Here is an 11,524-nt window from a genome sequence, read left to right as displayed (position 1 = left end):
CTCATAACTTCACATAATTTTTTGTATTAATTAAAATCCAAAAAAGTTTGTTTTACGTCTTAAAATTAAACTTGAGGTTTTATTTTGTAAATGCGGGCCTAATGGTGTCAAACGCCAATATGGCGGCAATGTTGTCGATCTGCGAGTACGCCAGTAGCGACGACGACGACGATGCCACGAAAAATGAAGAACCCAAGGAGAATTTCACTAAGCTGCCGCACACGACACAGTCTGTTGTTGCGATACAGAAAAAATACCAATTGAATGCAGCTCCAGACGTGGCCATTAAGGTGAGGAGGCGATAAAGCCGATCGCGCTCAGCTGTCCCCAGGCAGCTCAACGCTGCAGTCACTGTGTTTGTGCGTAAGCACGTGGTAGCCATCGGCATTGCTCCCATATGCAGTGCATAAAGAACGAGCTAAGGCACTTACAGTTCGATTGTGATCGCATTTGTAACAAGACGTTCTTTCGCTTCTCCCTCAGGAGTCGGTTTGCGGCGTGAAGCCGATCGACCCTACAAGCAAGGAACTACTGTTTAACCCGAAGTTTGAGAACCTCTTCGCTCCTGTCGTGAGTATCGCATTACATTTGTTCACGACTGACAATGAGAGTGTCTGTCATAAAAATCAATCTTTGCAATCAAGCTATCGGAGTCGCTGATCTAGTTCGCGCTGTAGCCTTTTCCCATCAGCACGTCTTTTTCCCTACCACCATCGTAATAACTACAGTATCCCGTGCTGACACGTGTGTTTCTTGCTTGCAGGTTGGGCCAGAGAACCCTTTCAAAAGTCAGCAACAGAAAGCTGTTAAGAACACCCTGGCTGGTTACGTCGAACCAGCACACGTGAACGACTTCCACTTTGAGTCTCAGAGGCTGACGTTTAACAGCTATGGTGAGTACGTATTGTGGTGCAGCGAGGATCCCTGCAAGCCGCTGTAGAATCGCCAATGAAACTGCTAGTCAGTTACAAACATGTACGCAAACTACCGGTATCGTGGGTTTGGCATGCATTGCACGAGAGCTCAAAGATGTTTGAAGTGCTCCGCACTTTAGGGGCCCGGCTTGTCGTCCACCCACTGTCTCATTTCGCATGGTCACGCAGTGGCCAATACAGGACTAAAACAAAGCTAACAATGCTCAAAACCTGTGCAAAGTAAACTAACAAGGTCTAAAATAATATAAACTACAGAAATAACCAAGAATTAATCGCAATAATTTGCCTAAAATCGCAAAAAAAAACGCTTCTGAAACATCCGGCTGAGACCCGCGCCGCGCCAGAGAGGGTGCCACCACCTCGGCAAGCGCTCGATTACCAATGGATTCGTTGGGTTGTCGGTGCTTCGCACTTCCTCAGGTTTCACGGTAATGGAGCTGCATTGAGCGCAGGATTTATAACCACACCAAGACCTTCACAAGAACAACATTAGTGTTACATTAAATGCTGAACTTTCTTTTTAGGGGCGAAGCTCCTCTTAGTCTAGCCTTGTCACGCGTCCGGCGTAAGGCGTAACCGGCAGTATCTCCCGAACAGTATCTCCCATCAACGATCCTTTGCAAACTGCCCACTATTTCGTCTTTGCAAACATCCCACTATGATCCATCACCGATCCATTACTTCACCGACCATAAAGCCGTTATAATGAAGGGGGAACGGAAGCCACCTTTGCAAACTGCCCACTACTTTGTCTTTGCAAACATCCCACTACGACCCATCACCGATCCATCACTTCACCGACCATAAAGCCGTTATAATGAAGGGGAAACGGAAGCCACGTCTAGCTACCACTTACGATTAATAAAATTCCTTGTATAAATACAGTAGAACCCCGCTGATACGTTTTTGAAGGGACCGTAGGAAATAAACGTAAGAGACGGGAAACGTAAGAGCCGAAAAACAGGAAAAACGGCAAAATATTTAGTGGTACAGAATTTTATTTCAATTCTTACGAGCAGCACGAAAATTGGCGCGCTCAGCTGCGATCTAGTCGATGGATAGAAACGCGGAGCTTAGGACGGCCTTATCCACAGAAATGTAATCAACGTATGTGATTTTTTTAACACCAACAGCTGTAGGCATGAAAAAACTAAGCACACGCAATCACGACCGGCGCGGCAAGTCCGACCGCGAACCGCACGCACGACCATGCGAGCTCCAACCAGCTTGAACTCCTCCCGTTCTCCGACAAACAGTGTTTGTCATGTCTTTGATGATGTACTAGGCTGTCGCTTTGGTTACTGCTGGGCGAAAACACTGAAGATTTCACGGTGTAACCATGATTGCTTCAGGAGCTTCGCCCAAGCTCTTCATCATTCACCCGTGGATATGCTGTGAATTTTTTCCTATATATTACTATACAGGTTATGCGATCGACCCAACTGCAGACGGATCCATGGATGAGGGCCACAGGATGGTCGGTACATCGGAAGGTGCTTCGTCGAGCAGTTCTCTGACAGTGTTTGAAAAGACAAAAGCTCGACCGGGCGACAAAAGGAAGAAAGCGAAGAACAATGACCCGTCGGACATTGATGGTTTTGCGGGACCCTGGGCCCCGTACAAGGACGAGAGACGAAACGTTAAGCCGAGTGAGGTACGTCGAGCGTTCATGCACACCGCTTGCATTGGATTGTTCATAGGAGTGTTATGTCTGATTGACACAGACGTCAATTAACCATCGAGTCACAGTATCATAGCTGTCTCAAGACAGTACTGGTACCTTGACAGTGCACACAGTCGCTACTGCTGCGGCAAATGCCACATCAACAGTAGAAGCTACACAAGCCATACAAATGTATCTTCAGCAGGTCTTGGTCATGCTCCCAGGTTGAAACTGAGTGTGCTGTAAACCGGAGTGTGGCTACACTGAAAGTATAAATGTGAATGTGTTTCAAGTGCTTGATTTCAACCAGCTGAATGTACTGTTAGTGAGCCATCTACCGACCAGCTTACACATACACAGTCCTATGTCTACTACAAGCTTGGAAAAAGGCATTAGCCATCAAGCGCGATATGTTAAACTCGAGAAAGGAAAATTTCTACTGGAAGTACTTACCATTAACTTGCACAGCTTCGTTTGGAGCAATAATATAGAAACTTGAGCTAGCTGGTACATCATTATGTGTTAAGTGCAGCGCATACGAGAAACGACGGACAAAAGAGACAGGGCAGCGCTAGTCCTGTTTGCTTCTTCTTCTTTCGTCCGTCATTTCCTATGCGTGCTGCACTTTACGCACGATTTCGTTTTGAGCATTCCTGTTATTTAAGGCATTTCAAGAAGAAAAAGATCATATTCTGCTCATGGAGAAAGTGGAAATTGTAAAGTTCATGGACTGCTTTCTGCTCTGAATGTGGGGCATATGAGGAGTCGTGTAGCTTGTATGCATTGTGACGCTGTGCATTTTGCAGGAGGAGCAAGAAGAACTGGATGAAATTCTTGCAAAAAGGAACAAAAAGGGCCGACGTACAGAGGATAAGCCGATGGAAGAGAAGACGGTGTTGCATAGTAAGCGACCTTACTTTTTTCTCTCTCTGTCATCCAAGTCATGAGAAATGTTCTTATCCCTTTGCGACACACATTATGATCGACTGTCTATAAATGCGTGAAATTTATATAGTAATTTGATGCCAATGTTATGGAGACCAAATTTAAAGCGAGTGGAAGTGTCGAAGCGCCCCATGTCCATCATCACGTTAAGCATGGTACTGCATTCACCGAAGCTGTCGTGTGTAGCAAAGTATTTTCCCCAGAAGTGATATAAACAAACTTTAGGCAACAAGAATGCTTAATTTATCATTAGCTCAGTGTTTGTTGTCTCTTCCTTGCCAAATAGTGCACAGAAATGGCAAAAGTAAGTCGCATCTCCAAGTGAGGATGCTGTGTTGCAAAGGATTACGGTTTGATGCACGTTGTCTGCATCGTGTTTTGGTTTTTGACACATACGACCCCAAAATTAATTGCTTCTTTCCATGTCCTGCTCTAATGTTGAAGGGCCCCTAAACAGCCTATGAAAATACAAAAAAAGAGCGTGTTATTCTCTCCTGGCGTTTCTAATCTTTTTGGTGTACTTCGTGATGCCATAATGGCAATTGATGTGACGTAGTTAAGGTGCAAACTGTCGATTGGTCCATATACGAGGAATATCAGTTGTGAATTGTCTCCTGCCATGCTTTGCCATGCAGTCGCCCACCCATTCTTCCTTGTCGCACATGACTATCGTGCGCGACCAACTGATTTCACTTCGTCTTGTCCATATCGAACAGCACAAGCGCAGATAACAGCATGTAGTCGACAAGCGCAATATCGTGATAGGCTCAGCACTTAGTGCTGACATTCTACACCTGATGTATGAAGAGATAAGTGGCGAGGAGGTGGTATCGCCTGTAGGAAGGGTAGTGAAGGCGAGAAAAATACCACTCTCTCGTGTTGGAACTCGGAGTGGTTTAGGGGCCCTTTAAACAGCCACCAGCTTTCCAAAACTGTTGACACTGCACTGCTGATTACTGACACACGTGCTTCGTGCCGTCGCAGTCAAGGACCCTTACGACTACCAAGGCCGGTCGTTCTTGCACGTTCCACAGGACGTGGGGGTGAACCTGCGCGCGAGCGAGCCCCCCGACAAGTGTTTCCTGCCCAAGCGTCTCATCCACACGTGGTCGGGCCACTCGAAGGGCCTGTCGGCAATCCGATGGTTCCCTCGGTCCGCCCACCTGCTGCTCTCTTGCAGCATGGACTGCAAGGTCAAGGTATGTCCTGCCCGCATAGTAGGATCAAAGCACAGGCACACACCTGATCAGTCAGTCCAACTTGTTTCCTCCTGATTAAAAACTGAGGACCTCGAGTTTCTAAAGTTCCTGCTATGCACACATTCAGCAGGAAAACAGTTTAGTAGTTGCTACTAAATACATTATTCTAGCATAGGTGTATGCACAGGGGTGGTAGGGGGTGGCCCCTCACCCTAATTTTCTAAGGGGGCCACCAAGTCCGCACCATACCCTTACTCCGTTGGACCTGTCCTGTCATTGTTTAAGGGGGTGGTTATGGCCATCCGGATTTTTTATGATAATGGCAGCAGCTAAGGACCCCTGATGTTGCATTCTAAGAACTATTTTCCCACCTTTACCACCAGAAAGCTGGGGGCCAAAGGCAGGCCATTCTGAGAACATGTAATCGCTTCATGTTCATTTTTGCACACATTGCCAAGCTTATTTTCCTTTGAACTCAACTGATTGGGAGGGGGGCCTGAAGGGAAACCCCCTAATGGAGAACCCTGCATGTGCCTGTGATTATTAGCCACATCTCACATTTAAATAATTAGGCTTGTTTTCCATGTGCAGCTCTGAGAACTTGGGAGTGAGAGCTACTCATATGACGTCCACATAAATTGCCAGAATGCTCTAATATGCCATAAGTAGCATTTAACGCAGCTTATGCAAGTGAACTGTATCGTCTTTTTCGACCCATCTCGCTCATGGGTTGCACATTTTTTTGCAGCTGTGGGAGGTGTACAACGAGCGGCGCTGCGTCCGGACTTACAATGGCCACCGGCAGGCGGTTAGAGACATTGCCTTTGACAACAAGGGCGAGCGCTTCCTCTCCGCTGGCTACGACCGCTACGTCAAGCTCTGGGACACAGAGACGGGTGAGTGACTCGCCTATCCCACTGTATACGTTGAAGGTGCCCTGCAACTTGAACCCTTTCCCTACCAAGCTTTTTGGCCAGAAATGACACAAAATTACCAATTTTTTTTGTTTGCCTAGTTGATTCTACATGTCTTCAAACAATTGAAAAAAATAATAAATGGCGCTTTGTAGATGCATGGAAAAATATATATATATTTCTTTAATATGCAAAGGATTGGTTTCTCTGTTCTGCACCACGGAGAGTGTCGGAGCATCTCTAATCTACGGTGCAGAAAGTGCCTCTTCAAAATTTATAAAATAAAGCACAGTGAGTAGTGAGGTCGTGGAAAGGACCCTTGGATGTCCTGGGCAGTGGAGTTTTGTTTACATCTATTGGCGTCCACTGGCAATAGTACATCGAGACATGGTCTTCATCCAAATCGGATAGTTCAAAAAAGATATATACTGCTCTGTGTCATGGCGGCTGCACTCAAAGGAGAAAAGAAATTATTCTTCACTCTCCGAGTCCGACAGAACTTCGGCAGACCAGAGTCTTCTTCTTCTTTCTTAGTGCAGCTGTTGCCGGTACGCGCGCGCACATGAACACAGGAGGACGACATTTTTAATTTCTGTTGCCAGAATATTGTTTCTTTACCAAAATCAATGTTTCGAGCGAGCTTTTAAAACTTTTTACGGAGTCACCTGTCGAAGCCAAGGAGAACTCGGCAAAATGTATCAGGGTAGTTTGATTACGGCATTGCGAAACGGTTGTTTCAGCATGGACAAGCCCAACTCACCTTCATTTGGAGCAGTACAAAACACGTGGACGACCTCACCTCATATTCGGTAGTGAAAGGGTTAAACTAGCCGCACACCGGAAAACCATTCATGTCTTCAATGTATGTAATATTTCATCAGAAATCATCGACTAATCATTGAATAACGGAGATATAAAGAACACAATATGTACTTTTGTTATTCCCGTCATTCAAGATGTTACTGATAGCTATGTAGCTTATCACTGCATTTTTTGTCTTCTTTCTATGATATACCTGTAGTAAACCTTCCAACAAAGGTGCCCAAGGATGGCAAATGAGGACACGTTAGATATATTAACAAGTGCTTCCCATTTATTTGGAGATTGGAGCATTAACTATTTCTGATGGTACCACGAATGACCACGGACCTGTTAGGAGAGACGCAAGGGGAATGGTAAAGTGTGTAATGCATTGAATGTGATGGCAGCAGGAATTTGGCACACATGTAGTTCTGTGCATGAAAAATTCAGGTGAATGTTATGTGCGACTGTAATTCAATATACATATATGTATGCAAATTTTATGTATGTATAGATTTCTTCATTGCATCTTAGCAGCTACAACGTCGCACTTGGCTTTATAAATGCACAGATTGAATCCTTTTCCTGACACAAACCCTCAATTTTTATTTGCACCTGTGCGTGTTCCATGTTTTTACCAGTGTAGTGTTCATTTTTGTAGAACTGTCAAACTTCTGTAAGCGATACACATCTCCACATTTTCATTTCTCGCACTTATACAGGCAACTGCATAGCAAGGTTCACCAATCGCAAAGTGGCTTACTGTGTCAAGTTCAACCCTGACAATGACAAGCAGAACCTGTTTGTCGCTGGCACCTCTGACAAGAAGATCGTCTGTGTAAGTGGCACTGTATTTCTTGCCGTGCTAAGTCTCTGGCTCACTCAGTTCAGAATGTAACCCATTTTAGTCACTAAAAGATTACATGGGCCCTTGGAGACATCGTCGAAATGCGTGGCTCGCATGGCTCTATGGTAGAATGCCTAACTGTCACGCAAAATGTCTGGGTTTGATTCCGGCTCGAACCCTAATTTTTAATTCTACCATGCCTGTTGTTTGGCTTTCACTTGTTTGGATTTAGAGACGCAGTAGCGAAACACTAAATCAGCATAGACTGATAGAATATTCTTCTTGACTTCGTGATCATATGTTCATTATTAGAATAGAAAATGAAGCTCAAAGTTCGGTTTGTTGAATTTCTTGCCCACCAAAGCAGCTACATTGGCATGACATTACAGACTCCAGAGTGTTTTCTCACATTTCGGCCATAGTATTGGGTGAACGAAAGTTTCTGAAACTTGCTGTGCTAAGTCTCTGGCTGACTCAGTTCAGAATGTAACCCATTTTAGTCGCTAAAAATTACATAGGCCCTAGGAGACATTGTCAAAATCTATGGCGTCACGGCAAGGGGGTGCGTGAACTTCATGGTGGCAGAGCTCACCAGTCTGGGCTTTTATAAAAGTACTCGAAACTGGTGGTGCTTAGTTCACTGCGTATAGCGCAAACCCGCTCACCCCTGATGATTTCTGGCTAGATTTATGTGATTTGGTATCACAAAAAAACTTTTATTCCTCATTTGTTAGAGCTTTTGGATTAGTATTATTGTTGCTGCCACTGTATCTGTGCCAGTTATGTGCTAGATTTGCATCTGACTCCCTCCCCCTCCTTCTATAAACAGTGGGACGTCAGGACTAAAGAGATCGTCCAGGAATATGACAGGCATCTTGGCGCCGTGAACACCATCACGTTCGTTGACGATAACCGCCGCTTTGTCTCCACGTCTGACGACAAGAGCATGCGTGTCTGGGAGTGGGACATCCCCGTCGACATGAAATACATCGCAGACCCTTCTATGCACTCCATGCCTGCTGTCACGCTCTCGCCTAACGGTACGTGTTAGCAACCTACAAGACAGTGCTGTGTGTATTAGTGTCACTTTCTTTGTGAAAACATTCAAGTAAGGTACAGCCACCGCTGAAAAAGATTAGCATAAGTGACCATTCTGACCATTGGTCACTTGTGGTAATCTTTTTCTGCAGTGGCCGTAAAAGTTCTTTGCTAGCTTATGTTTGAAAATGTAGCATCAGAGCAGTATCATTAGACGGTCAAGTTAACTATAACGACTCATTATGTAAGTGGACTAACATCTCCCATGGCTTGCCACGGGGGGGCCACTTGGCGAGCCATTGTAACTCGAGCATTTAATGCAACTTGAGTGTTGGGTTGGGGTCGTGAACAGATCTGACAAGAGATCTGTGAGGCTATGCACATACACAGGGAGGCAGACTGGTGCGTAATTGTACCCTCAATTGTACTCGGAAAGAAAAAGTATTAGTTTCTTGCAAGGGTGCATGCACGTCACATAGCTTGGCACGTGTAGCTGTTGATGGACTGGTGATGCTACAATCAGTTAAGGTAAACTAGCGATCATCCTGTGTGGATCTTTCTTTGTCCCTTTTATTTTCACTAGTAATATGTTTTAATGTCAAAACCAACTAGCCCAACTTTCAGCTTTAACTGCAATCCCACGGCTTCCTTTGCAGGAAAATGGTTGGCATGCCAATCAATGGACAACAAGATCATGATTTTCTCGGCCCTCAACCGTTTCAAGTTGAACCGGAAAAAGACTTTTGAGGGACACATGGTGCGTGTTTTTAACAAAATATTATCGGCATTATGTTTCCCACTTTTGTTTCCCCTGGGTCTTTTAGCTGACCATAAATCTGACATGTTGTTTTCTATTCAGGTTGCCGGGTACGCATGTAGTTTGGACTTCTCACCAGACATGAGGTAAGCATTCTTTAGCCTTTTCCGAGGAGCACAGACACAAAAGCAAGAACCAATGTCGGGCCAATATTGGTCCATAAGCCTTTTTCAATGAGCGACATTGGACTTACCATTGACAACATTGGCTAAATTTTTGTGCTGGGTGTCCGTTAAGCTTGAGTTGCCTGTTAAGTGTAAAGACATAAAAATTGGAATTATCTTAAAAGGGACACTAAAGGCAAATATTAAGTCGACGTTGATTGTTGAAATAACGGTCCAGAAACCTCGTAGTGCTACTTTTGTGCCAAGGAATTGCTTATTTTGAAATAAAATCATGTTTTAGTGGTCCGGATCGTGTTAGCGCACTTCAAATCACCCGCCTGAAAGCAGTGTTTCTCATGTCATTGCTGCCATGCCCAATGTTGCCCGCTTTTACTGCACGGCGGCGTGAACTGGCGGTGTGCGCCATTCGGGCATCCGGCAACATCACATGCATGCGGCATTTTGTCGAACTTTCTGTCAGAACGACTTCCACAAATGCGCAAAACACGCGGCAGTACGCGATACCGAAACTACCACTGAGACGCGACTGCGCGAGCGAAGCAGGGTGCCAGGCGAAGCGCAGTTCAACGAAAACAGAACCTTTGAACCACGCGCGCCGTTTCCCATGGCAACGCCAAAGAGGTTCTTTTTTCCATGAATCAAACAGAAACGAACAAGCAGCATTTTATTACGTATCTTGATGCACGGAAGGTTTTTTTTTATTGAAGCTAGTTTGATTACGAGTGATTAATTGTAGTCGAACTCTCTCACGTCATCGGGATCATTTCCAAAATGTGCTGCTCGTGGCGCTCATCATGTGATACATTTAGCTTAATTTCTCGACAAGGAGGGCACTGCTGTTGATAATATTGCCATTTTAGACGTCATACATTGAGCTTTCACTCTGACATAAATTGTTATTTGCCTTTAGTGTCCCTTTAAATTTCACTTGACAACTACGTTGGGCCGTGGAATTCCTGAATGGTTGCCACCTATGGGCATCAGCAAATTTTAACTGTTAATCTCACCTCTCACTTAACAGGGCATAACATAACATTGGCTGGTTCCACGGTCATGTATTGATCGTCTGCGACCGTTGCAGTGTTGTCAACCCAGCATACTCTGATAGGCTTAGACTGATCGGTGACAATTTGCAGTGCTATCAAGGAATGCTGTATCAAAAATGCTGTCCTGAAGGCGTTTTTTTTTTTCTTTCTGGTACACATTATTTTCTGTATTACTATTACTATTAAAATATAATGGTAATAATAATACAGATACTGTAATGTACTGTAGAAATAATCTTGTACCTTCCATGACACAGCTTTTTGCCCACTGTTATGCTCACTTTTAGCACATGTTTCGGTGTATACTAATGTGCTGAAATTAGCCACATCAATATGAACAGCCAAAAAGGCTCTAAGTGCTTTTTTGGCTGTTCATATTGCTCTTCATTGGCTGTTCATTTTTGGCTGTTCATAAAGCACCTAGAGCCTTTTTTTGTCTTGGCTCGTTTTGAAACTCCTCTTGGTTCTGTTCCAGCTACTTGATATCCGGTGACGCTGACGGGAAGCTGTATGTTTGGGACTGGAAGACAACAAAGTTATACACCAAGTTCAAGGCCCACGATGCTGTTTGCATCAGCGCGTTATGGCATCCACATGAAACGTCAAAGGTGGCCACTGCTGGCTGGGACGGCACCATCAAGTTCTGGGACTGAGCACTTTGCAAAACATAGCTGTAAATAAAATCACTGTACCATAACAAGAAACTGTAAAATGGCTAAAACACGTGTGTGCTTTCTCGTCTTTCATCCTGTATTCTGCACTGTAAAATTCAATACATTATAAAGCGTGCGTTTCGTAACTAGTTTCTAAGGGCAGGCAAATAGTAAATTTGCGGTTTGAAGTGAACAGTCATTAGGTCGAATAATATTAAATCAAATAGTATATATCGCATATTATAAAGAAAAATTAGCAGTTTTGTTATGACCTAACTTGCACAATATTTTTAAGAATTAGAAGAAGGGTCGTGCGAATGCCCCTCTTTTGGTTCAAAGCAAAGTGGAAGCAACCTTGAATAGCAGCAGGATTTAAATCATAAAGTGCAAGTTATAAGCCATAAAATATGTTATGTCTTAAAATTTGCTCTACTTAGTGCATATAAGCCATCACACGCTTTTAAACTTTAAAAAAGTAACAAAGAAATTCAATGTGCAGGGAATATGTACAGTCAACCAATACATATTATGGACCAAGAAA

General features: G+C 44.2%; 1 protein-coding gene across 1 annotated transcript; it reads left to right on the top strand.

The window, feature by feature from the left end:
* Nucleotides 1-92: 92 nt before the first annotated feature.
* Nucleotides 93-11,042, top strand: LOC119396302 (pre-mRNA-processing factor 17). The gene is made up of 12 exons (XM_037663457.2): nucleotides 93-290; nucleotides 484-570; nucleotides 764-893; nucleotides 2,360-2,589; nucleotides 3,405-3,501; nucleotides 4,528-4,742; nucleotides 5,491-5,638; nucleotides 7,180-7,295; nucleotides 8,134-8,344; nucleotides 8,999-9,099; nucleotides 9,202-9,245; nucleotides 10,806-11,042. Exons 1-12 carry the CDS (start codon nucleotides 102-104, stop codon nucleotides 10,981-10,983), a joined length of 1,746 nt encoding a protein of 581 aa, XP_037519385.1. The 5' UTR covers nucleotides 93-101; the 3' UTR covers nucleotides 10,984-11,042.
* The last annotated feature ends 482 nt before the right edge of the window (nucleotides 11,043-11,524 follow it).

Source organism: Rhipicephalus sanguineus, chromosome 6 (genome assembly GCF_013339695.2).
Source record: "Rhipicephalus sanguineus isolate Rsan-2018 chromosome 6, BIME_Rsan_1.4, whole genome shotgun sequence".
Classification (NCBI taxonomy): domain Eukaryota; kingdom Metazoa; phylum Arthropoda; class Arachnida; order Ixodida; family Ixodidae; genus Rhipicephalus; species Rhipicephalus sanguineus.
The sequence above is the reverse complement of the archived record's forward strand: the minus strand, read 5'-3'. Positions and strand labels throughout refer to the sequence as shown.

What these genes read in the sequence shown, in the direction of transcription:
- LOC119396302 (XM_037663457.2), top strand. Translation starts at nt 102, where the DNA reads ATGGTGTCAAACGCCAATATGGCGGCAATGTTGTCGATCTGCGAGTAC. An exon ending in GCTGACGTTTAACAGCTATG is followed by an intron (nt 894 to 2,359) that starts GTGAGTACGTAT and finishes ATTACTATACAG; the next exon opens with GTTATGCGATCGACCCAACT. An exon ending in TGTCACGCTCTCGCCTAACG is followed by an intron (nt 8,345 to 8,998) that starts GTACGTGTTAGC and finishes CTTCCTTTGCAG; the next exon opens with GAAAATGGTTGGCATGCCAA.